The sequence below is a fragment of the Daucus carota genome, chromosome 3 (assembly GCF_001625215.2).
Source record: "Daucus carota subsp. sativus chromosome 3, DH1 v3.0, whole genome shotgun sequence".
Classification (NCBI taxonomy): Eukaryota; Viridiplantae; Streptophyta; class Magnoliopsida; order Apiales; family Apiaceae; genus Daucus; species Daucus carota.
Window position 1 is genome coordinate 5,260,537 of NC_030383.2, and position 27,639 is coordinate 5,288,175.

The 27,639-nt window shown below is 34.3% G+C and overlaps 3 protein-coding genes and 1 long non-coding RNA gene across 13 annotated transcripts; 2 read left to right on the forward strand and 2 right to left on the reverse strand.

The window, feature by feature from the left end:
- The first annotated feature begins 423 nt into the window (after positions 1 to 423).
- Positions 424 to 7,915, forward strand: LOC108213392 (uncharacterized). 3 transcript variants are annotated; one of them, XR_010289628.1, is made up of 5 exons: positions 424 to 588; positions 1,900 to 2,012; positions 3,329 to 4,148; positions 6,330 to 6,595; positions 7,216 to 7,915. It is a non-coding gene; the product is annotated as an uncharacterized LOC108213392 (long non-coding RNA). The 3 variants fall into 3 exon arrangements; XR_001805264.2 differs by having other exon boundaries at positions 3,329 to 3,409; positions 7,216 to 7,913; XR_010289627.1 differs by having other exon boundaries at positions 3,329 to 6,595; positions 7,216 to 7,906.
- Positions 7,916 to 10,580: 2,665 nt separating this feature from the next.
- LOC108192363 (protein kinase PINOID 2) lies at positions 10,581 to 12,562 on the reverse strand. The gene is made up of 2 exons (XM_017372730.2): positions 11,918 to 12,562; positions 10,581 to 11,736 (listed from the first exon to the last, which is right to left on the reverse strand). The coding sequence occupies exons 1-2, from the start codon at positions 12,490 to 12,492 to the stop codon at positions 10,845 to 10,847; spliced, it is 1,467 nt and encodes a 488-aa protein (XP_017228219.1). The 5' UTR covers positions 12,493 to 12,562; the 3' UTR covers positions 10,581 to 10,844.
- A 2,425-nt stretch (positions 12,563 to 14,987) lies between these two features.
- On the reverse strand, positions 14,988 to 19,959 carry LOC108210793 (uncharacterized). Of its 8 annotated transcripts, none has more exons than XR_010290472.1 (5): positions 19,778 to 19,959; positions 19,558 to 19,706; positions 19,411 to 19,455; positions 17,478 to 17,564; positions 14,988 to 15,441 (listed from the first exon to the last, which is right to left on the reverse strand). XR_010290472.1 is itself a non-coding variant. In XM_064090656.1 (4 exons), the coding sequence occupies exons 1-3, from the start codon at positions 19,889 to 19,891 to the stop codon at positions 19,413 to 19,415; spliced, it is 306 nt and encodes a 101-aa protein (XP_063946726.1). In that variant the 5' UTR covers positions 19,892 to 19,959; the 3' UTR covers positions 14,988 to 17,564; positions 19,411 to 19,412. The 8 variants fall into 8 exon arrangements, 2 of the variants coding, with proteins under 2 accessions (XP_063946726.1, XP_063946727.1); XR_010290470.1 differs by having other exon boundaries at positions 19,337 to 19,455; positions 19,778 to 19,958; XR_001804904.2 differs by having other exon boundaries at positions 14,988 to 17,564; positions 19,337 to 19,455; positions 19,778 to 19,958.
- Positions 19,960 to 23,969: 4,010 nt separating this feature from the next.
- LOC108210709 (uncharacterized) lies at positions 23,970 to 27,408 on the forward strand. Its single transcript, XM_017382099.2, has 2 exons — positions 23,970 to 24,093; positions 26,030 to 27,408. The coding sequence occupies exon 2, from the start codon at positions 26,068 to 26,070 to the stop codon at positions 27,124 to 27,126; it is 1,059 nt and encodes a 352-aa protein (XP_017237588.1). The 5' UTR covers positions 23,970 to 24,093; positions 26,030 to 26,067; the 3' UTR covers positions 27,127 to 27,408.
- Positions 27,409 to 27,639: the final 231 nt, after the last annotated feature.

Here is a 27,639-nt window from a genome sequence, read left to right on the forward strand (position 1 = left end):
AATTTATTTTATCCTACAAATATTAATTTTGAAACATTAATATATATTTTATAGACAGCCACAAAATCATTTTATTTTACAAATATTAGTATTGAATCATTAATATAATTTTTATAGGCCGCCGCAACGCGCGGCTTCTCAACTAGTATATATATAATTCCAAAATTTTGAGCGGCCCAGAAAATAGTTTGTTGTATTGGGTTTCGCCACGTGGGATCCTACTGATATTATCGGCGCTGTTAGAGTATCGAATTAGTTGTTTTGACTACCCGATTGAATTGGATGTTTCGACTAACGGATTAAATGCTCGACTGTTTGATATATAGCTGATTGATTTATTTTTTCTGACACAAACCAAAACTTTTTTTAAAATTAGTTTTTTAGATCCAAATCTCTGTTTCAATGGTAAACTCAAAACACTAATTTACATGGCCATCATCTTTTTAATATTATGATGCGACCCCATCGGCGGTGAATTGGTTCACCGTTCATGTTAAACAACCCAAGGGAACGCATTATTCAATCGCCTTGGACTTGAACTGGGGGAATCGTATTGCAATAAGTTTAACATGCTGCAATTATTTTCAGGTATGATAAAACCCTTACATTGTTTTTTCAGGTATGGTAAAATTCTTACATTGTTACGGTTCATATATTGTTTCTCTTTGCTACCGAATAACTAGGGTTATTAACATATTGTACCTTAATGCATGTACTTAGGGAATTACATGGATTCTTAAAGTAAAGGATCATACCAGACTTAATTAGCGGCTTATACTTTTGAACGAGGGCACAAAAAAAAAAAAATAGAAAGATATAACACCGAGGGACACATTTTTGTATATACAAAGGAGAAAAAAGTTAAAATAATATTTGGGCACAAAACAAAATAAAATACAAGGGCACGTTTGAGGAGGATAGGCTTCCAAATGATGATTACGGAAGGCTCGTTGAATGAATATGCTAGCAGAAGTGTTATAATAGTAATTTTGTACGAATAAAAGATTGTATGTCTTTGATTTTGAATTATTGTTATCATGAGGATACAATTTGCTTCTCTTCATCTTTAACCTTTATATTTAACCTTTGTGCAAAGCTGCAATTCGATTTTTGTTATGTTTTTACATTTGTACAATCTCACCCTTTTTTTGAGGAATTTTCATTATTTCTCTCGACGGATTCAAAGATTCCGGTTGAATTTGTAATTATTGTGTTTGAAAGAGATGAGTAATTCATTGATGTAAATTCATTGATTTTGATTAACGATTGTGAGTGACTTAACATAAAAACTTTAAAAACTTATTTAGTTAATTAGAATGGTGGAGTTCATGACTCCAATGGGGGCAAAATTGGCAAAAATGCAAAAGGATGGAAATTTATAGTTAAACTTTGAGATTATCTGGTTCCCACACATTGAAGTTTTGTTGCTATTATAACTCCAAAAATCACTTTTGGTGCTAATATATGTCTAGCTACTTCTATTAAATCATTACCATTGTCTTTGTTCCAACATGAGTGAGGCGAACCATATCTAAAGGGTCGGAGTAACATAGAACAGTAATTGAGCGTGGGAGAAGTCTCGAGTGAGCTTGTTCCCTTTAGTTGGCTTGTTAGGGTGGTCTGATCTTTTGACTTAAGGGAGTTTTTTCAAGTATAGGATCCATTCAGTGGCATATATTTAGTTGTGCAGAGCTGGTCTGACAGGGAATATATATGGTGCATCATACAAACACTCTCTTTTAACATTTTAGACTAATCTTTCGTACTGATAATTAAATGCTATTGTTTGGCTTTAACAATGGATTTAAGATTGTTGTATTGACAAAATAGTAATTCCAATGTTTGAAGCTTGTCAAGATTTATAAAGGGCCATAATGTATAAATGAACAATCTTTTTAGCTTAAAGACGCTCTCAAGATTCAGCCTACCAAGAGACAATGGGGATCATTTGAATATGATCACTGAGGTGGCTTTCATGCTTGAAGCACAAGGTTCCGGCATTTCCATTAAAGGTATGCTTGCATGTTTTTCAGGATAATTTATGCTTGTATGTTCACTGAATCTAGACTTTAACTAGCTATATCCACTAATGTATATAACTTTAAAAGTTTGAGCCAGATTTGGATAAACATTGATATCCTAATTTAAAGCTCTTTTTGTAGATAAAATGTTTTACATCTTAGTAAACTATCCAGACTAACAAAAGCAATTGGTTTGAGTTTAAGTGATTGCATATACAAACACAATTGGTTTCAGTTAAACTGATTGCATAGAGAATGCAATATTTTTAATGAATGTATGTGTCCTCTGAGTCTGAGATATGGTTATCTCCAGCAAATATCATTTATTTTAAGTTTCTTTCTCTATATGATCAAGTCATTGTTTTACTATGCAAACCAACAGGTTGTCTCTATAGAGACTATAGAGTTCGACAAATTATGGTGTCTTGTCTATCAACCATTTCAACTTGACATAGGAATGACATGACTATGTCTCTTCTTCCTAGTTATCTAATTTCAGAGGTGTCATCACTCATTAAGAATATGCTTATAAATATAACTAATTGTGTTAATTGTTATAATTTTTAGAATACACGATTCATCATTTTATATTGTTTGTTTAAAATGATGCTAGTAAATAGAACTAATGAGCTAGTTATTGTATGATATGTAGCAATGATCTAGACTTTATCTTTCCCCTTAATAAGATTATTAATAGCTAATATATTAGTAGCTGACAATGAGAAAATTTTCACTACCGAAAAAAGACCCTATTCCCTGACCGTGTTGATCCGACCACCAGCGTGATCAGCCCTCTTTTGGGAGCAGTTGCTAAAACTGGTGTGACGGGTCAGTCGGTAATGAATGCTGTGTTATTGGTCTATGCTACATTGTTCCATGTGGCTTTAAGGCCCAAAGACTTGGTCTGAATAGAAGTGAACAAACACGTTCACAACCAGATTTTAGCAAATGACCATTGTCGGAGGTCGGGTCTGGGGAACAATATCAAACTAAGTTGGTGGTCAGTTTTTGCCTAATTTTTGGTAGTGTTTCCTCTATCATATGGAACAACCACCTTGTATGTGTGTATAGGGATTAATGCAATACAGTTAACATGTATAGGAATAACTAACATCGACAAAGAATAAGAAATGCTAGTAAGAGTCAAGAAATCTTTATGCTTAACCAATGGGGTAAAGTCCTCATACTAAATATTTATTAACATACTTATAATTCTCATAAATTTAACATGGAATCCAGATATGCTTCTGTAATCACTTGGCATATATTGAATTATATGATAAACAAAAAAAGTTCTTATTTTGCAGAAGTCACGGAAAAGTTATGATTATGGTTTAATGCTATGCTGCTACAGCCAAAGTTTTCTCAACGGACTTTCAAATGTGAAGGTATATGAAATTATAAACCATGAAAAAGTTTAGAACGTAGGATTGACTGTGTTGCAGCAGCAGCATATGGCTAATGGCTCCTGTGCTCATAGGTTATAGCATCAAGTTTCCTGTCAATACATTATTGATATTTTAGTTATTTGATGCTTGAAGTTGAAGGTATAAGAATTATTGCTCCATCAAAAGGCTGGCTGTTGAAGTGAACTTACATAAAAGGCGATCTGAATTTTTTGTACTATCCTACTACATAATTCTTGTTTCCTGTTATAAATTGGTTTGTTGAAGCAATGGTCAAGTACTGGTGGCCCGTTATGTTTTTTTATCTATATCTCCTTTTGAGTAGCTTGGTGTGAGAATTATATATGAGTATTACTGTTAAAAATACATATTAAACCAGTTTATGGATAGCAGGTATTATCAGGAAGACAAAAGGATTTCATTAGCTTTTCGTTAGTACAGATACTACCATACTACACTATAAACCTTCTCCCAAAAGACCTGGTAATTTTAGTAGTTGGGTCGTCAACCGACAACCTTTAGCTGTTTGATTGACCAGGAAAGGAGATAGATAAATATGATATAGCTAATGCATATTTTAATGTTGTCAGGGTAATCCGGAACTTGAAGCTGCAGAGATGTTTCTAGTAGTACTTCTGTTAGTCCACCTTATTAGACTGCACCACCTGAAAGAAAACATTTTGAAGGGTTATTACATTCAAACAACTTATGTCATGAACTAGTAAGTCTAATGGCCTAGATTGCTTACCATATTCTCGTGGTGTTTTGCATTTATAGCATTCAGTCCTACTGGCATAATTGTGTATGCCGCATCCAACTCTGAGAAATCCAGTTACCGTCGTATTAGATTCAAAATTTCACATAAAATGACAAATTTTCCAATAGTTATACATAATTAAGATCATAATATTATTTATTGTAATTGCATATAACAGTCTAATGTGCCATTGCTAAGCATCACTAAAAGTTAATACAAACAAAAATAAAGTGAAGATAGAGTAAACATAGATATACCTGTTACAAACCCAGTCTCCAGCTTTCCAGCCAGGTGGGACTGTGTTGTTATACTCATAGCCTCCTGATCCCATAATGCCAGCCCCATGACCACTGTAATCTTCTTTAGGAACACCGCACCTGTAGCAACTTGCCCTGCTAGCATAGTTATGTGCTCCACATCTGATTTCATGGCAGTACCAGTCCCCAGGCAAGCCTTCTGGTTTACTCATCCCATAAGAAGACATATTGCAAGCTTCACCTCCAACCTTAGGAAACCTACAACGCTGACATGAATCCCATCTTTTAAAATTTAAGTACTGGCATGAACCACACATCCAGTCTCCGCTTTTCTGCATCTTCCTTTTCTTGATATGTTATACTGGAAAAAAAAATAGTTGGAATATGTTAAATTTATCACATTTCCAGTATTTCATCTTATGAGCTTAGATAACTGCCAAATAAAATACTACAACAAGTATCGTGTAGATAGAAATGCCTATGTATTACTTTTCTTATCGAAGGGGTTAGGAGAGCCTTATAGCTGTTGATTGGCAAAAAAGAATTCTAGCGACATCAGACATAAAAATTGTTAATAAATGTGTGTGTGTGTGTGTGTGTGTGTGTGTGTGTGTGGTGAGTCGATGGAATTATAGTTCTTTTTTCTATGAGTGTTCTAAATTGATGGTCGAATGGAGGCTACATTTTCCATAATTAATACATGTGGTTAACGTAGAGGTGGAAATTACTATTGAAAATTGTGGTGGTAACTAAACTAAAACGATACAGTAAAGCAGAGTTCCAAACCTATGAATTCTATAGGGTGAAGACAAGCTTAAATCAACAGGACTCACCTCAAGGACTTGAATGATGATAGCTGGAAGAATAGGATTAGCAGATCACAGATATGTTGGTGGAGCAAGTTTTATGAATGGGTTGAAGTGTCTTATATACTAGCTAAAGTGTCATGAGGAGGGCCATGGTGGACCTTTTCTTGTCATATAAGTCTTTGGGTTTTTCAACTAATTATGGGATTCTTAAAGTAGAAAATTCTGATATATCTATACAAACTATTACTTCTCCATAACCTTCTTTTGGGAGTGTAGGGTGTAAAAAGGAAGAGCTTGTAAAGGTGTTTGATTAGTATGTGCATGCATAAAAGCTTATGATTTCCAAATTTCTTTCTACAATGCACCAGTCTCAACAATATTCTTGTGCATTAACTGATTAAAAGGGCTTCTAGGCGATATTCTACTTTCCCACTGTCTGTTTCTAGCAAGGTGCATGTTGTGAGGGAAGAGACTAATTGAAAGTCTAATTTGGATAAACTAAATTCCCTGTCTCTTGATTAAAGGGATTTCCTGTTCTTAAGCATGGTGATTTGTTGCTTATGTTGATTCCGCGTAAACTGAGTACCGACCCTCTTTCTGCACTAGGCTTATATAGTTCCGGTTTATGCTATTGAGGTTGGAAGGGCAAATAGCTACAGGAAGTTCCTATTAGGAATCAGTTCCCAATAATGCACATCCATTGCCAAATTCTATTCTTCCTTCCATGTTTTGATTCTCCTTTATGCAATAATGCAAAAGCCATTTGAAGATGCAAACCTGGTGGAGGTGTTCTAATCATTTAGTGATATGTGTATGTGTATGTAACAGCATATGCATATGACTAATGACAATTCTTGCTATAAACCAACCATGTATGCTTACTTTATATTATTAAATTGATAATTTGCTTATATATTATTGTCCAATATCATCTCATTTTTTATCTTTTTCCATTTTCTGGAAGATTGTGTAATATTATCTGATAAACGTGTTGAGACTTGAGGATATGGGTCATCATATCTTGACAATTGTCCGCACATTATGCTGTAACCATACTTTTGCGCTGATTGCATCCTCAGGAAAGTTGCAGGTATTGAAGAATTATATGAGCATGAAGCATTACCAGCATTCTACAAGACAAAGAATTCATTACGCTAAGTAGAATGACAACAGAATAATTGGCTAAAAAATGTTCGACCACAGAACAAGTGACTAGTGTTAAGGTAGCCTAGTTCATGGGCGAGTACACTTCACTATGATGGATCTGACACTTCGAGAACTTTAGGAGTAAACAGAGGATTGAATCTGAAGCCGGAGATGGTTTCTTGTCTAGCTAAACCCAATGGTATCACATTTCTATTTTCTTCAGCAATATTCGTAACTTAATACACATTTTTCTACCATTTACTCGTGAATATGTGATTAGCTTTCCCTTCAAGAGTCTCGAGTTTCTCATCACTAAATTTAAATACACATGTACAGACTCTTACTCTATAGTATGAAAACAGTTTAGTTCTCTATGTGACTCAAAATCAAAGTTGATTACTTGATCCTGGTTCACCTAAAGAGTCTTGCTAAATCGTGCTACAATTATACTCTCATACTTAGTTAAGTATAGTTAGCTGTTCTCTGGGATATATTTACAATGAAAATGTAGCATTGCCCTGTGTAGAATAATATGTGTTCACAATCACAACTACCTGCATATAGCTTTTGTGTCATTGTCCTTGAGATCGACATGACTATCATTGCTGTAAAGCCTGGTTGGCATGTGGCATTTTTGTATTATAAAGACTAGGAATATGTTGCAGTCTGGTCACATGCATTACCAATAGCAAAAGACCAAAAATTACAGCTGCATAGAACCTCAGTGAAATGCATGGCTAATTAGCTATAGTAACTCATGAATCATGCCTATCTACTCATCATATTGCATGCACTTATCGTTTGTTTTCATCTGTGTAGACCCCCTGGTTTCATGCATTTGAGTAGCTAATCCTGTGTATGGAACGGCCAGATCAGCATCGTCGACCAGTTAGAAAGTCCTTCCACCGACTCACCAGCCCCGGATAACTGGTCCCATGTTTTCCGATGTGTCATTTCAGAAATAACACGTGAGCTGGTTGTTAACCTCTAATTGGAAAAGAGAGAATCCTGATCACCAACAATGCAGCAGACAATGTGAATATTCTGCAACAGCAGGAAAACCTCAGACAAAATCCCAGCAATGAGCTATCTTTATTCTGCATATCTATATTTTATATGACTAATATAAATGGGGACAAATTCTGCTCAATAATACTGCAAGAATCAATATCCTCTCAATTCTATTTGAATTTGCGGGTTTTTTCTGTATTTTGAATATTCCTTCTTATATTATGTTTGTTTCAGCTTTCAATAGCTTTCGGCTTCAGGCTCATGCTGCTTCCATTTGGTCTCAGAAGTCGAATTATACACGACTCTATATAAATTATGGAGAAAGGGCCAAAAAGAATGAAAAGGATGTTTAAAGTAAAAAAATAAATACACAGGGACTTGCTACTGTAAATCCACTTGTATCAATATATTAATGTTAAAGAAAAGAATGGAATTACAGAAAAAATGAAAAAACTATTATTCAAATTATTTTGATTTAGCTATTTGATATACCGGTATAATTGATTAATTTGTGTCTTATATTTTCCTTGTTGCAGACACAAATGACGAGAAAATCTCTTTAAGTTTCATCTACTGGACCGGGGCAATTAGGATGCATTGGAGTATGGACTATGAAATTGGGCCGGAGGACTTTCATTTCGGCTGCCATTTTTTTTCAAATTTCATTTTTTAATTTTATTTTAATATTCGAATGAATATCTTATCCCAGGATTCCAAGAGTACTTGATATTGGAATTCAATCCAGACAGACAATATCGTATTCAAGGATTTCAAAAATACTTGCAATCGGAAACCAAGCGAGGTATTGGTCAACTTAAGTTAGTGATCAATTTTCAGAGATACAATTGAATTAAATTTTTTTTGATATTTATAAACTTTCCAACTTTAAAATTCATTAGTAAATTAAATATCCGTAGTCAAGTTTCGGCTCGGAACTCGAATTTTCCGAATCAAATCAAAAATATAAAAATATCTGATTAAATACGGAACACTTTTGTCAACTAGCTACCCAGAATAATCCAATGCATAGGCGAAATCCATAGACCATATTACCTCAATACTTGTAGACAAAAAGAACTGGGAAGAAACAAAGGGGAGAGAGATTAAGAAAGAGAGAGAGAGTAGAAAGAGAAAAGGTAGTAGCAGTGGTGATGAAAGGAAGAGGAAAGCTAGGACAAAAGTGACCGCGTGCGATGATGGACTGACACATACATCCTACTGGTATATTCTACTTTCATTTTAATAATAATAAATCCTTTTGGCGTTTGGTGGGGTTTAATAATCTAGTTTGTACTTATAAGTTTATTATTGATGTTTTCATGGACACATAGAAGTTGATATTGATATTGTTTGTGTACAAAATTTATAACTGATAGACTTATATGGCATAATCTTGAAAATCGAAAATATTAAACTTTTTAGTTACTTTTTTATTTTTGAAATTTTGATTTTATAAACATGTAAAATATCTTTTTAGAAAATAATTTATCATAATTTATTATTATATTAATATTTATTATATTCAATAAATTATAAATATCAAAATAATTATTTAAACTTACAATTGAAAATTATTTTTCACTCATAAATAACTTACCAGTTGTCACTCGTAAATAACACACTTTTATTCTTTTAAATTAAATCAAGCCATCCTTAAGTCTTGTCTTGCATGCAGTATCTTACTAATGGTCCTCATCTTTTCATTACATTTTATACAACTTTGACTCTATACGATTTTTTATTGTAAGTTGATAACATACAAATATACCATCTCCATTCATTTTTAATTATTACTGTGTGCCCACTTTCATACAACCAGCTGGTTTTTTGTATTGGATTCCCTCTTTCAACTTTAAACAATCATGTAGACTACATATATGTACACTCATATGGCATTTAGTAGTTTGGACTTGGATGTACATTTTTTATCCGAATTACTGTACAAACTAAGTCTCAAAGAAACATTTACTCTGGTGCGCTTATGTTGCCACGATGGTTTGAAAGAGGGATTAAAGTTGGAATGAGCGGAAGTTAATCCAGATTGAAGTCTTAATCGGAGAAGTTAATGAATTTTTATATTTTCAGTTATGTTATCTTCAAAAGTCATTTCATTTGAATTCTATGTGATCAATAAAATGTTGTTCTTTTAAATTTTAGCTCAAATCCTTTTTTTCAAAGTGATGTTCAAAATATTAGAGTTAATGAAAAATAATGTCGGACGAGAAAAATATATCATTTCATGTTTAGGTCTTAAATTACTCGAAAACATAACACACGTTAGGAAAAAGAAAAAAAAGGATGAACGCTATTACCTATTTAGCACTTTAGATTACAAATTAATATTTGTGAATAGTTTTTCCGAAAGTGATATTTGAGACATTTATCTCTAAAATGAGTGATAGATTAGATCAACCGATTCGGAGATGATGAAATGCAGACGGACTTGACTTTTTCTAGAACAAATCGAAAATGCAGAAAGAGTCATCTAACACAAGAGACAGGTAGATAAACCGTGTCCAATATATACTTGTAGTTTATGCATATTCCATCTGAATTAAAGGAAAACAGTGATGATTACCAGAATTTACTTTGGTTAATGAGCAGTATCTTCTGTTTGCTCAAAAAGAAAGGTTGAAAGTAAAAGGCAATGATGAGTTTGTTTCATTATTAATAAAATTGTAGGAGTATGTGAATGAGAAAAGGTAAAGAAAGATTAATAAAAATGCATGATTTTAGCTATCTATAAAATTTTATTGTTTTCCTTTCACCATCATTGAGAAAGTAATAATGGTGATCACATGAGCTGATGAGCTCTTTCACAAGAAAAAAGATGGGGACAATAATGACTTATCTGCTCCATTTATATGTCTATCTCTTTATGTTTATGTAAGTGAAAATAAAATGATAAAACAATAAAGCAGCTACAAGTTCCATTTACTTTTTTGGGATTTGAAGCAGCTATGAAATTCACCAGAACTGAATAACACAGTTCCAAGTTACTTCTGGTTATTTTGTGATCATTATTAGAAACCTCAAGCAGAAGATGAGCTACTGTTGTTATTACAGAATTTCATGCAGAGGATATGATGTGATGAACAAGTAGTTGCTACTATGTAAGTTTATTCGTAGATATGACTGATGTGACTTCCTTTCTGTTCGACTTCATTCATCGCTATCATGTTAAGTTATCAGTTCTTCGAAAAACGTGTTATATATTCAAATTATTGAAAACAGGTTTTTGTTAATATGGTATTACATTATATATCAAGGAAGAACTAAAACAACTCTCCACACAAAGAAAAGCTAATGATATAAGACCACACAGATCTCTCATTGATGTCAAACCAAGCTAGCTAGGTGATCTTACTAATTTACTATTGCATAATATGAACTTTGACATTCTAATAATCTAAGACTTATGTAAGTATATACAGTAATTAAAAATAGTCAAAATGGTGAGGAATCTGGTATGGTGCCTCCCTCTGTTTCTTGCTCAGCTTTGGCACTACAGCAACTGGAACACCTCTGCTCTTAATCTTTTGGACATCACTTGGAACCTCAGGGGGCCTGACTGACCTGATCAGGGCCCAATTCACACCCTTAAAGAACTCATGCCTCTTAATCTCCACAGACCCCTTTAAACTCCCTATCCTCTTCTTTGGATTCTTGATCAATAACTTGCTGATAAGATCCTGGACTTTTACAGTTTCTTCGTATTCTTTACTAGTACTGAATCCGAGTCTGGGGAACCCGAGTGGTTGTTTTAGTATGTTGATGAGAGTTTTCTCATTGGTTTCTCCCTTGAAAGGTGTTACACCATAAAGAAGCTCATACAAAAACACCCCGAATGTCCACCAGTCCACTGCACTCCCATGGCCTTGTCCTGAAATCACCTCGGGTGCCAGGTACTCATGAGTCCCAACAAACGACTTGGAACGGGCATTGATCGGTTCAGCCACCAATTCAGGACTGTATTCTGTTACAGCAGGAACGCCTATTTGCTCCGTAATTGTTGTGGTTTTGGTCTTCTTGGAGAAACAAGTGAGGACTGGCTGCATGGGCATCACGCACTGAGGCATCGGAATTGTTATGGCACAAGAACGGACACTAGAGGTAGTATGCTTCAACACCCTGTTGTCAACTGATTGTTGATCAGGTTTAGGTCTAATAAGCTTCGGGACAACGTCACATTTAAGAGAAAGATCGAAATCCGAAAGCATAATGTGACCATCTTCACGAACTAAAACATTTTCTGGCTTAAGATCTCTATAAACAACGCCCATCATATGCAGATACTCCAGCGCTAGCAGTGTTTCCGCTGCATAAAACCTGTTTATCATGTAAAGCAAAGTTAGCAATCAACTTCAAATCCACTAAAACAAAAAGATTCAAGGCTGTCTTTCTATAAACACGAAGTCACTAATAGTTTACACCTATTTCTCAAATTTTATATATCATAAGGTCCTGTTTCACTAAAACTCAACTCAACCCGGGAAAAAAAAATACTTACATGGCAGCGGAGATGGAAAACCGCTTTCCGGGCTGTCGTTGCCTGGCAGCATGGAGGTCACCACCCGGACAAAACTCCATAACAAAGCAAGAATAATGCGAAGCCTCAAACTCCGCATACAAAGTCGGCAAAAAAGGATGATCCAACAAGCCCAAAATCTCCTTTTCCATTTCTGCCCTCTGCAGCTTATTCCTTATCGCCAGAGCCTCCCTGTCCACCACCTTCATAGCATAATAACACTGAGGAAACTTAAGCCCGAAAGCACTCACATTTCTAATCTGACAAAGATAAACGTTCCCAAGATCCCCGCTGCCAAGCCGACGAAGAAGCCGAAAGTTGTGGAGCCCGACAGAGCCGCCGGGCTTCTCGGCTGCACGGAGGCGGTTCATGGCTTCCCAGGCAGCCTGGTTGGCCTTGTGTGGCTTGAATGAGTTGGAGAATGAGGACTCGGAGATGGAGCTGCGGCGGCTGCCGAAGCTGAGGTTGGTCATCCAGCTGCGGCTGGATTCGGGGACGGTGATGGAGGAGGAGCTGCTGTCATAGTCGGAATCATCTCGGACTAGGTTTCTTGTCATGGCTTTTGGTCTGTGTTTGGAACATGTAAGAAGAGCTTGTTTTGTTTTTTGGTATATGGATGAATAAGATGGTTTTTGTGTGGGTTTATATACAGTTGGAACTTGAGTGTGAGCTTTTTAAAATATATTATATTAATTATTTTGTCCAGCATTGAAAAGATTGAAATATTTATTGAGCTTAGAGCATCTCCAACGGCGTTGGCTATAATCGTTGGCTAAATTGAACATGTAAGACATTATGTAAAATTTGCTGAACCTGTAAGACATTTTACTTCAATGGTACTGGCTATATTGGTTGGCTATAATTTAAAACTAGTATGTTATTAATATTTTAAATTGTTAAAATAGAATATATCAGTTCAATATGGTAATAAATGATGTACAATCTTCCTACAGATTTGCTTACAGACCTGTAGAGGTTCGACAAATTTAGTCATCCATAACAGGTTGGCTAAATTTATAGACAACAGCTGAGCATGGTTGGAGTTTAGTTTTTGGAGTTGTTGGCTAAATTTTTTTATTTTAAGTATGCCAACTCACCTTTTAGCCAAAAGTTTAGATGGTTGGAGATGCTCTTATGAATTTATTCAGTGTCTTGTTTTGTGGATGGGACAAAAGGGGATTAAGATTTTTTTATTGAGCTTCTGCTTAACACTGTCATGCTAAAATGTTACCTAAAAATTAGATTTAAATTAAATCCTATATAAATTTCTTGAAAAGGTTCAAAGTATGCCTAATTTCAAATAAATTTAGAAAAAAAAAACTACTATTGATATTATAAGAATATGTAATTCTTAAGCTCTTTTATTTTCAAAAATTATGTTATTCATAAAATGTATTTTAACACTTTTACCTTATTTTAGTGTCAAAATTACATAATTCATAGAATACATCTCCACCCAGTAAAAGGTAATCTTTCATCTGCAAAATTTGTTTTTTTAATGAAAGAAACATATTATTAGAATTATAAAATATATCAAGTTTAATATAAAATCTGTATTAAATTTGGTATCACACTATCTATTTATACAAATTTTACACAATTTTAATATTATATTGGAATTGATGTTACGCTATTTCTTTTCTGGTGAGGCCAGAAAGAAAATGAAACGAAACGATGGTAAATACAATCACATAAAATGGTGGGTCAAGTGAACAGGTTCGGGTAATGATATAATGATTTACGCCATAATAATTACCTATGATACAAATTATGTTCCAATATTACCGCCTACATCCCCTAATCAAGGCTTAATCAAATTAATAAATCAATATCATTCATGAATAAAAGTATTATTATAACCCAAGTATTATTATACCCCGTAAAAAAATACTAGTGCTAAGATCGAGTGGTCATAAGTAGAATACACGGACCGAGTAATTGTATAATGTATGAACCTATCTTTTTACAGTCAAAAGCTTATTTATAATCGTGACTGTTAAAAGGCACAAAAGAAGACGGTGGCTCCAAATGTAAATGAAAGCTGGGGAGCTTTTGGTAATTTAAATATTAAAGTTTCGAAGCTGTGATCATAACAATCATTCACAAAAACTTCTCAAAGCTGTGTACAACATGAACCACCCGTGCTCCATTCATTTCCACCTCCTACCTATATACTCATATGCAAATCACAGATGGGCGAACCATATCTAAAATTTTTGTAAAAATTCGAACTCTCGATATCTCGTAAATAATGTCCATGTCCCACGGCACTGATGCTCTTGATGCGTTGCATTGGATACTGTTGGTTCGCCGCTCCATAGAAATCAAAGTTCTTTAGTTGGTAGCTTGAAAGAGAGAAAAAAGTAGTTGCAGTATGTTCGATAGTTTTTCTCTTTTTGTGAAGTCCATATCATTAACCTTTCTATATTTGGTAATTATAACTGGCAGTTATTATTTATATGAGCCACTTCGAAGAATTAATGATGCCCCATTATCACAGAGGGAGTAATATTCGGTGAATACTCCGTTTCGAATAATGCTCATTTCACTATCATATTGACGGATAATATATTGTATAAATATCATTGCTTTACATAAAATATATCCCTTTTTCTCCTGAGATATGACTTGACACGTATATTAAGACTCTAATAAAATATAATTTTATACATAATTTTAAATTTTATAAAAAATATTAAAGTTTAAATATTTATATGAAAAAGAAAGATTTTAAAAATAAATTATGTAATTATTTTTACATACATCTTAAAATATTTGATAAACAATAAAAAAAGAGTAAAGAAATGAGATATCGGAGGTAGCACAGAATGAAAAAAAAAACGATGGGGAGTTCACTCGTGGTGCACCTGATTCATATCCTTCGTATAAAGATATCTGGAGTTCATTTTAGCAGCCTCATATAATTCAAAACACTGCAAGTTGTGTGACAAAAGACATTACATTGTATGATAAAAGTCTGAAGCGTTCAGTGAAAAAGGATAGGTCCACTTTTAAGTTGCATCTTTTAATACTAATTCGATGCAAGTTCACATAAAATGAAAATAAATCACATTAATTCACTTCAATAACAAGTTTATTTTATCGTATATAAAGGATAAAAATAGGTTTTCTTTCTCAAGAAAACTAACTACGATACACATTCTCGTCTGTAGTTCGAACCCCTCAATTTTCTTTTATTTTGTTTTTATATGGATTCATTTGATAGTGTGAATAATACAGGGGTTACGAACAGACAAGATTGCATGTTTAATATATGCTGCATATTGAAAGGCAAGGATTTTCTTCACCTTACCTCTGCAAAGATCTTATCGAGTTCGCTTTTGGTTCCAATTTCGGACAACAAGACTAGCAGAAGATGTAGGAGGGCAGAGCAGCATATCTTTTAATAAACACATCCCTCCATAACTTGCCCCATACATTCAGAACCCCCTTCCTTCACTATCTCCGGCACCACCAACACTATCAGCAAATCCTTCGATACACCACTAGACAGTATATGAATGTCAGCGTCAAAATATAACATTTTAAAAGGAAAAAAATCAAAACATTATAAGCACAAAATGTTACACAGGTTATTAACTTGATGCAAATTGATCACTAAATGCATAATTAAGCAATAATGTGAAACAATAATGCATAATTAAGCAATGTGCAATGTTAATATCTACTCTAATATGAAAATGACAAAATGTGATATTACGGTGGTAAAATTATCTTTAGGAGTGGGTGTTTAAGCACAAGGGACAGGATATCAACCATGGATGTAGCACAGGAAACATTATCTCAACTGAACACCTCCACTCCCGCAAAAATATGCCTCTGACAATTCCAACAATGCATACAGAGATCCATACATACACTTAACAAAGATGCATTTCACATACAGGGGAAGAAAATATCAACAAAGTGGAAGTGGAGCAATTTAAAACAACATGGACGTGTATGATATGGAACTGCAGCCATGAAGCATCTGCATACCCATTTGTGTCTTCCGGGACATAGCACAATGGGCATGCAATGTCCAATCAATGGGCCCAATGCAAAGAGTGGTCTGACCAAAAATATCACATTTGAGAAAGTTGTTCATTTTAACACATCCCCTTGTATTTTCACGGCAAGAATCAAAAATATACGAGCAGATCCTTACGCTGACTCCTTCACCACTCAGACATACCACAACTTGTAAAATACATGTCAGTATGTCACCAATAATAAGTTTATGTAAATGCATAGAAAGTGTTAAAATGAGCAATCAGCTGTATTGTGCTATTCAGACACTTTCATTGTATATGTCTTATGATTAAATCAGCACATGATGATAGCTAGTTTCTTAAGACTGCCTGAATCTTTTCTTCAGATTACTTGATATCAACACAACCACGTATACAACAGACAAGGTTATGATCGACTAATTTTTAAACACTACTTCCTTCGAATCACACACCAAAAATTCAACTTGCACCGTCCTTACCAATTACCATAGCGCTATAGCTTCACAATATTAATAGTTGTGCGCCATACTCCTATTCCATACTCTATTATATCCAAAATAAATGAAGTACAGGACATCTGCCTGTTTTGGAACAGTTAGCACTGTGTTTCGAGCAGGGGAGAGGAGAAAAAGGATTTTAATTACTTTCGTTCCCCAAAAATACACATATCACAGAAAATACTGACATATATCATTATCAACAAAGAAAACAAGATCTGCACACCAATGGCAAGTACTGAACATTCTATAACTAGTGCATCTATATGCATTTTAAGGCTTAGCTTTAAGCTAGAATTTACCTTTACGACTCCTACTCATTTGCCTGGCCTGGCGCCTGGGTATATTTAATATGCAAATTCTTTCGACCACGGCCAATTTCAAGATTTATAAGTATATTACAAAGCACAGAGTGGTGAATATCAAGGAACATCGTACACTGCGGATACATACCTAAAGCTAAACAGCGATCATAGTCATCCAAAAGATTAAGAGCATTATAATGTCAACCACGTTGAGAATATTTGTTTTCCCGCAAACTTCATACTTATATAGAAAAAAAAGAGACATATTATCCATAACGAGAAGATCTTTTATACATTTATTAACATGTTTAACAAATCATAATGAGGACTAATATCATCTATTTGATAAGAACATTCATTGAAGCCCAAACGGATATTAATGTCTTCAACAAATCATAAATTGAGAACTCCCTTCTATCCAAAACAAAAGATTCATTTTCTATAAGGAATACCAGTATACCACCAATGACATAATCAAATGAACAGATAGATTCCTACCAGTTCTTAAAAAGTGAAACATATTTGTAAGGCAGAACTTGATACTTCAAACGAATTTATCCACAGAAAAACTTGAAACATTTCATGGCACATGCTGCTGCTCATGGAATTTCATAGTGTTATAACAAATGTATCTCCAATTTTCATACTGTACAAAAAAGACGTATCCACGACTTTCATACTGTACAAAAAGATACATAGATGACAAGTTCTAGAATAAAGGAAGTACACTTATATCTTCCTCTTGAATCTTATAAGGGGGGGAAAAAGCAGAACGTGCCAGCAGTTGATCACCTTTAGTAGATATTTGTTATCCCTGTTGCAAAATACAAGAAGAATCTCTGTGGAAAAATACATAAAAGATTAACAATTTTAAACATGTAGTTATATAAAGTCTCCCTAAAAGACTAAGACCATTCTAACTTCCTAATGAAGCTCACTATCAACTGACATCATAAATAAATTGTACAAGCTACCTGCAAGGCTGCCAAAAGATAATGAGAACCAGAGGGTTTTAGAATCTTTATATGAACTCCCTTTGTTGCACTAAAGATTCAATTTCTTATATTTTAATTTAATGAGCAAACATCACGGTTAACGCAAATAAAGACAATGAAAACACCTTTTACTATATACTATCAGAAATGGCAAGTATGCCCGATGCAGACAAGATTGGTGTAACCATATTTGTAGAAAGAGAAAAGTGGAATGAAGAATAAGAAGCGTCTAAAACTCAAGCGCAGAGCAAATAGTGCCCTTTACGGAAGAGAAATGAGCTAGATGTAAAGAAATATATAGATATTGACATAAAAAAAATTATTCACGCAATTTAAAAGGAAAATAAGTTTTCCAAGATAAAGAAGTTCAAGTAGTTTGCAGTCTCAAAAAACAACATTTTTCATGATGATACGAGAAACTCAGATCCTAGTGAGACATCAATTTGAGTGATGTATTAAATTCTTAAACATCTTCTTGAGGATTACAAATCTTCCTTGTAGTAAGTCATTCTAATTTCAGTTGATCGATATGTTTATCATTTTAAGAAATAAGTAAAATCAACCCTCATTTCAAAAATAATTATAAAAAAATCCCCATAAAAAGCAGTTAGCACTTCCGCTAATTAGAGTTTAAGAGGTGCTCCTTGAAAGTAGCGGAGTTCACTAAGAGCGATGTACAAAATCAACACGTCACCAGCCATTGGGCTCAGCCAAACACACTTCTCCCAACTACGGGCATAGCCAACTGTTAGACCCTGACCCTTGAGATGAACGCCAGTGTCCAACAAGGGCCAAGTTGGGCATATAAGGCATGTGCGGGCCGCTGAGACTAGATTGTGGGCTTTGAGTATGCGGGGCGAAACACTAAGGCGCTGGCTGATCAAGAGTCCGAGTTCTAGCCGGAATCGAGTAGGAATCAGGCGCTGAGAACCTGAGTTCTGTTTTATATGTGTCTTAAATCTGGAAGATTAGTCACCTAGATTTTACTAAATGTACACTCTATTCTCTTCTTCCTGTGTGCAAGGACCTACTGTGCTTAGCTGCATACACCACTTTCACAGTTGTCAAATTAAAGACTATGGTAAATTCAATGGATTATAATTATGACAATTACTTAGACAAAGTCTCTGGAACTTAAAAATTATATTACATTGTTTAACGTTAACCAGTCAAACAGTATTTGAGAAGTTGGAGAACAAAAGGAAAAATAAATTCTAACTGAACTGAGTAATGAAAACTGGAAAAGGAAAAATATAAACCGGGCCAAGTATTGTTCAATGAAACTTTAAAAATCGTTTTATTGTTAATTTCATCCACACACTGACGCACGACCTATGTTTCAATAGAGCTATAAAAACACTGACTCTCTTCTATTGCCTCATACTCTTTTAAACACTTTGGCTGTAGCATATTAGACAACATAGACAGAATAATACTTCAATGTCTTACATTTGTTTTAGCCTCTAACCGGAAAAATATGCTATTAAATACTGATCAATTAATAAAAAATTCTTTCAACATAGTAATTTCAAAAAAGAGCGCAAATTAGTTAATAAAACGATAGAATTACAAAACAAAATAGAATCCCCACCAGTCCTGCAATGCCATGACACGCGAACAAATATCCAAAGAACAGCATATAAAGCATTGTGTCCCGCGTCATACCTCTAAACATAGCAATCCCCCAAACAGTTGAGACACTTCTGAACCCTGTCATTAAAAACCCAAAATAACTATTTCTCGAAAATTCTCAGCACTAATTACTAAACACACACACATATCGAAACCGAAAAGTTCAAAAGAAGCACTGACTTATTTCCATCACAAGTAGGGCAAAGACAGGGGTTAATCACAACAGGATCATACAGAGGAGACCATTCAATTGTTGATTTCCCTTTGCATAATTTGCATTTGTAAAAGCCTTTGCCTTTACACACCCCACATTCTTTCCCATTTTTTATCTGCATAATTAATTATCAAACAATAAAATTTAATGAAGCATAAAAAGAAAAGGATTATTGCAATGATTGACCTTGTGCTTTTGGTAATTGAGTTTGATGGCGGTGGAGGCCAGAGATGCGGCGAGAACTCCGGCGAAAACAACGCCTGTGGCTTTAGCTAAAGCGGGGATTAAACTACCAGACATGAGTGAGTTGAAGCCTTGTACTTGGATTGTGTGTTGGGAGCGTGAGAAGCAGATAAGAATTAGTTTGAATAGGGCGGGCCTTGTTTAGGACGGGTTAAACAGCGTTTTCATCACTCAACTTACCACAAACTTTCAGTTGGGTCATCTCACTCAAAAAGTTTTCAATCGGATCACTTAATCATTTAAAATTTTCAATTAGGTCATGAAACAAGTTAAAAATTTTACGGCCGTTAAATAGTATTTGAAATAGACGGAAGTCCGTCAATTCCTGCCAACTGTTGTCCAACTCATCTGCCATATCATTATATAACCCACCCAAGTTATACCAGACCCAATTATGCCCACCCCTTAAATCAAATACCCGATCCAATTAACTCACCCCTCTTTTTATCAGAACATCCTCAAATCAAAAGCACGGCTTCTTTCAAAACAATCCCTCCCCCAAATACAAACCCTAACGGTAGAAATGGTGAGAACACGATCGGGAATTGAAGTTTGTATCCCTGAGAAACCCATTGACAAGCTTGTTGAAGATGAAAATATGACGCATAGAATGAAATAGAAGAAACTGCAGGTGCAGAAAATGAAATAAAAGATGAAATTCACAAACAAATGAGAGAAGAAGAAACAATTTCTCTGGCTCTATAGTGTAGGGTGGATCAGCCCATAAAATAAATTGCATTTCTTGTTGGGATCCTTGTAGTTTCAGCAATAAAAAACCTTCTACCCAGGTCTAAAGTGCCTTCTCTCCAAGATTCACTAAGTGGTGCTTTTTAAAGTGGACACGGGGAATGAGGAAAAGAAAGCTGAAAAAGGAACCCTAATCAAACAAAATTGAGGAAGAAGAGGGTAAATGTGTTATGGGTTTTATATCTCCTGGGCAGGTATAACGGGTATAATGTTCACATGCCACGTTGGTGCCATGTCAACGAGCTGATTTAACTTTCCGTCCAAAACTAAACGTTACTAACGGTTAATGACCTAATTGAAAATTTTAAATGGTTAAATGACCCGATTGAAAGCTTTTTGAGTGGGATGACCCAACTGAAAATTCGTGGTCAGTTTAATGATGAAAACGCTATTTAACCATGTTTAGGACATAGATGAATGGCGGAGAAAAATATTTTGGGTATGTTACTTCGACTTATGTCGATTTAAAAGAAATAAAACGCAAAAAGAAATAAAACGCGTTCATGATATATTTTAATTATAGAATTTAAAAAACGAAATACGGGTTTTTAATTAAATTTTCAAATAAATTTATAACATGATCATTAGTAGAAATTTGTGGATTTTTTTTTTGACAAAATGCAAATTCATTCCATTAAATTAAAACAGGTCTAGTCGGGACAAGTCCCCAACTGACAATGCAATCAGGTCGATAAACAATAAAACGAGCTAAACAAATAGCCGCATTGTTTCCAGACTGCTTAACACACTGAATCCAAGGATTCTTGAAACTGAAAATGAATACAAAAGCTTCTCGAATAATCCAGCCTACATCAATCCCGAAAATGGTAGCTTCACAATTGACCTTCACAATAGTTTCATGGCTGTTGCAATGTTCAGACGACTCAGTTGTAAAAACTAAGCAATTAGGAACAAGAGTCCTCGAATAATGAACAACTATAATCTGTGAAAGATGAGCACATGCGATCTCCACCGTTTCAAGCATACCCCAGCTATCTACATGCCGATAGCCAGCTATAGACACGCCGAAAGTATTAATGATGCGATAAGTCAGATCTCCCAAAACTCCATCTCAATCATTCTCATTGATAACACAAAAAGCCATAACAACCACAAATATAACAACACAGAATCATCCAAAAATGGGTACTAAATCAACACACGCCAAAAAGCGAGACGAGAAAACATAATTGGACCTTTGATTTCAAAAAATCTGATTTATTCAGAAAACAATCAAGCCCAAGCTCAAATCCGAAACAGATCTGAGAATAAAACTCAATTGGAATTTTCGAGGTTTAAGCAACACTCAATTTTATTGAAAACCAAAAACTGGTAAATAGTAGAGAAGATGGGAGAGCGAAAAAGATTTGGTGGATAAAGAGGATGAAGGTGAACAATGGAGAAGTGACAGCTAGTTTTGGGAGTCGACTCTCAAAACCCTAATTTTACTCTTGTATAAATTTGTGATTTAATCCTATTAATTATAAATCGGTTTGGATGAGTTATTTATCTTAAGAAAATTATATATAAAATAGAATCAATGAATTTTACATGTTTATTTTAAATCTTAATCTTTATAAATGTTAAACATTACTAGTTTACATATTGAAGAATGTATGTATATCAATTTGACATAATTATCTATTTCCTATGACATATAATTCACTGACCATGTTAAAAGATTATTTTATAAAATTTCGTATGACTTTCAATTTGGCCAACTTTAATTTGCATATTGTGAGTCGACCAGTAACTTTGATATTATATAATAATTATTTAGAACTCGTGTCATTATATTTTAAATATGTTCTTTTAATTTAGTTCGTTATTTTCAAACACTTTTGTTTATCAAATTATTAATATGAACTAGAATATGAAATAAACCAAGTATTTAATATCAATAATTAAATATATATTACAAATAAATACATATACGTTTATATTTATCATAATTTCCCTTTTAGTTGGGGTCGAGTCGAGTTGATTTAAAAATTTAAAACTTATACTTAATACATCATAATTGGATTGAAATGTTTTTAATCCATCCGTATATATCAGTTTAAATTTAAACATTTCATCTTAATTTGGTGGTTTCGTCAATCTGTGTGCATTAATAGTCCTGATTTCAGAAGATAACACAAATATATTAAATTATATAATTTTTGATTATATTAAAAATTCATATTTTCTTTTAATTTTGTTGTTTATAGCACAAACTATAATTATATTAAGAATATATTCAACTGAGATTTTAATAGGTTTTATATAATTTATGATTTTTAATGAATTGTATTGAAATTGATTTTATCGATTTTTGATCGGATTTCATAAAGTTGACGAAAGTTTTTAAGATTTAAGCATGATGTTTCAAAATTTTTGATGAGATTTCAAACATCTAAAAATATACCGACCAATATCACAAAATTCATAATTTTATGAAGAGAAAAAAATAAGTCACTGGCATTTGATCACATTTTAATATATTTTAAATAATCACAACCAGGAGGTGTATTGGATTGCGATTCTTTTTCAATCATGAAATCTGAGAGTATTTAATTGGGATTGTTTAAAACCCATTGACATCTTGAGATATTTAATCAGTATTATTTAAAATCCATTAAAATCTTAAGGCATTCAATTGGAATTTCAGATTATGTTACAAACTGGTGGTATTCAATTAGGATTTTAAATTATACTTTAAATCCGATAGTATTCGGTTGATATTGTTTGAAATTCATTAAAATCTGATAGTATTCAAATGTTGATAGATTTTTTTGAATTTCATACAATGATAGATTTTGTGGAATTTCAGGAAATGATAGGTTTTGTGGGATTTCTTAGTGTATTATAAGTTTTTTGAAATCCCACCAAAATTCATGAGATTTTGAAGCATTGTGCTTAAATCTTAAATGACATATATTAATTCTACGACATTTTATCAAAAATCGGCACAAAATCAAAATCACATGCAATTCATTGATTAAAAATAATGTATGAAATCCCAATCGAATACATCCCCTATACCATCAAATTTTAAAGTATCACTTAAAATCTTAATTTGAACACCACTAAATTTGCAGTATGATTTAAAATGCTAATGGAACATTTCAAGATTTTGATAATTTTTCAGATGTGAAGTTGAATATGCTTAGATTTTATAAACAAAAAAAATCACTAAAATCTTAATTCTCAATAGAATTACCCCGTCATAATATCGCTCAAATATGAAATTTAAATCAAATCACTAGATATTTTATATAATTATATCTGATAACCTTACACATAAATCTGAATAAATAACTCGTTGTTACCGCCGACTACCCCAACAATTAAAATATAGCATGAAAATCCACGTCAGCCCAATATTTAGAAAGTATAAATAGGGCTCCACCCCCTTTTCTCCTCGCCTTCTCACTACTTTCTCTCTTCCAGCTGCTCACCACAGCTCACCCCACCCGCCGTCTCATCAGGACCCGACCCGGTTCCTCTGACCCGCTTCCCATTCCAATCAGGTACATCATCGATTCATCTACACATACACGTTTATTTCGATTATTAATTCTGATTTCAATTTCTCGTAATTTCGCTGTGTTTGTTCGAATTAAAACCCTAGAATCGTCTTTCTTGTTACTTGGATCTTCTTATTTATTGTTTCTTGTTGTGTATCTATCGTTTTTGTTTGTTTTCCATGGCTGTGTTGTGATTTTTGGTGGTTATTTGTGTTGGTGTTTTGTTTCTGTGGTGTGAAATAGTAGGGGCAGTTGTTTCGGGTTTTCGTGATAATAGATTTGGTAAAAATGAATGCTTTTAAGGTGAAAGGAATGTTGAATATCGTTTACTAGGTTATGTGTGGCTTGATTGTGCCCTTGGTTGTTTTCGAGTTTTGTTTTGGTAATGTACTAATGTGTGGAATTGGGTTTGATTTGATTCGGATTCTTGGTCAAAGGTTTTTAGGTCATTTGTTGGGTGTCAGAGTTGATATCTTTATGATTTTAGCGGTTATTTCAGTTTCTGTTATAGAAGAAAAATTATTTGTATATTGGAGCGTACGAATCTGTCAGTGTAATTGTTTAGATTCGAGATGTTTTTTGTTCAAACACTTCATAGATTGCGTTTGATTGTTTTATTTTGTCGTGTATGGATATGTGGTTACAGAGGTCCTCCCCAGCACAAGGTATTAAATGTCATCTTGTATGTTATATGACTTGTGTGTCGGCACATGGAACTTGCTGGAAAGATATGACTTTTAATTGTATACTGTAAGCTTTGTTTTTGTTGGCCCTTGTGTGTGTAGCTTTTGTGACTTCAGATGCTTATTTGAGCTTGCGGTTTAGACTTCATACTAGTAGTAGGGTTTAGTCTTTGTGTTTTGCATCTATAAATTATGAAGTTTAATTGTTTTCAATTATATAGAATTAGGGAACTTGGGATAAATTTATCGTATGTTGGGGTTAATTTTACGAGATTATGATAATTTATTATTTGTTATCTTCTGTAATATCTTAATTGACAAATTCCTGGTTTAAGAAATGACTTGCTTCATGAGTATTTTTAACATGTTCAAAAATTGGTTTCATAAGTTCTGGTGTTTCAAAGTGTTAGTTAATTAAAATCGTCTTTAGTTTATCTTCAATCTGTTATCGTAATTTATAAGTCATAACACAGGTGCAGACTTCTTTACAGTTTTACCCTCACCATCTCTAGATTGTACAGTATAATTTTGTCTGGTTTTGGGAATTCTTGTATTTAAGGCATATGTGATTTACTGATTTTGGATAAAAAAAGATTATCAGATTACTCTTAAAATTATCGCTCCTGTGGGACTATATAATTATTATCTTGATTTACTGTTTCATCTGGCAACAAAACCCTAGTTCTCTACATGTCATCTCTTGTATCATATTTATATGGTGATTATCTCTTAATATATTTGATTATTCACGTCTAATGATGATAGGAAAGCTAAATACTTTGGAGGTACAAGTTTAGGGGGTGTATTTGTCTCCAGACAACTTAAATTATGAGTAGTACTGCTTAAAATGATTGCTTTGATACGTGAAAGATGTCCATCCCATATTTTCAATTGTCTTTCCTTCCGTGCCTCATACCCAGTTTGGACAAACCTTTTACAGTATGTCTTATAGATTTGTTGGCGATGGACAATGGGCTTCTAGGACTTTTGTTATGCATAGAATTGAAATTAAAGCATCATTTGATAGCTTGTGCGCAAACATAAAATAAAAGTGAATCAGAAGTAGATAAAAAAATCTGAATCCCTGTAAAATGTTGTTTGCCAAAGTACCTATTAAATAGATACACGACCTTGCACTATTTAATGCAAAACAAAAGATAATGATATAACAATATCATGCTGCCTTCGTCTCTTGATACTTGGACCGGCTAGTTTTACGATTTCTTGCTAAGTTTACCCTTTATTTTGCATTGCAGTCCTAATCATATACGTGCTGCTGCTTTCACATCTGAAGATGCCAAAAGAGAGAAGAGATCGTTCTGTATCTTTTGACAGGTCTAGGGCATCTCCTTTTCCTTGTGGATCTAGTCGATCACTTCTATCACTGACTAAAAACCCTTCAGATAATGAAGAAAATGTTAAAGAATGGGAGGTAACTCAATGCCCCGTATGTATGGAACATCCTCATAATGCAATACTTCTCATATGTTCATCTCATGATAAAGGCTGTCGGCCATTCATGTGTGACACAAGCTACAGACATTCCAATTGTTTTGACCAGTTCCGCAAGTCATCTGCAGAAAGGTCAGAAACTGTTCAGCTGGAAGGTGCACCAGTATCAGTTGAACAGCCATCTTCAAATGTAGCTGTTCCAGAAGCAGCAGTCACTAGTAGTCAAGCTGAAGCAAGGAGGGAGGGGTCCCCGGGGATGCATGACAATGTTGAGAACCAAAAGGGAAAGCTGGTGTGCCCTCTCTGTCGTGGAGATGTTAATGGGTGGATGGTAGATGAACCTGCCCGTATATTCATGAATTCAAAATCAAGAAGCTGTGCCAGTGAGACATGCGACTTCAGTGGCACGTATGCAGAACTGAGGAAGCATGCGAGGGTTGTGCATCCAGAGGTGCGGCCAACTGAGGCTGATCCAGAGAGGCAGCGTGATTGGAGGAGGTTAGAGCAGCAGAGGGATTTTGGTGATCTGATTAGCACACTGCAATCTTCTATTGGAGAGGAGATGGAATCTACTGAGGATGGCACCTTCACTTTCAATGAAAGTCGTTGGTTAACAGTATATTTTCTTATCAGAGTGTTTAGACCAAGACGTAGCTCAAGGAGTAGTAGCTGGTCAGGTAGCTCGAGAGCAAGAGCACCGGTGAGGAGACCTACCACCAGACTTTGGGGAGAGAGCTATGATAGTGAGTCTAGGGATCGTGATAGGGAGTCCAGGGATCGCGATACTGAGACCAGGGATCCTGATACTGAGACCAGGGATGGAGGTACAGGTCTAAGATGGAGCGAACAAATTCGGAGGCAGCCAACCCAAAGACAACAAACACCTGATGACGAGTCTTGAAAGCAGACGAGGGCTGTTTGGACTATAGGTCAAGGGGACAATTACAAGGCCAGAATTTAAATTGAATGAAGATTTTTTGATTTTTAAGTTGATCTGCTTGATTCAAAGTTCTGCAGACAGTTTGTCTACACATGTGTTGTTACAGATGGATTGTGTTTCCCTGATGTGTGGGAGGTTTTTGTTTTGCTTGTTTAGAAAAAATAAGCACTTGTTTCTATCGGAAAAGTAAGAATTATTTTGATACTTTTTAGATTTTATCAATGGTAAAATTTAAAAGGTCTACTTGTTTGAGCAAATATTGATACTTGCATTCCCTAAACTTGGTACAAGAGGTATTGAGCGGTACCCTCTCGTCACCTAATTAGGAGTTAATTAGGAGTCGTTTAGTTCGTACTTAGGGTTTGCGATGTTTAGGTACCGGGCTAGAAGCTATGAGTTTCTCGCGTGTATGGATTTGAAAAACATACCTCAATTTCAAAGGCATGAGTTTTTGATGTCTTGGCAAAAGCTTTT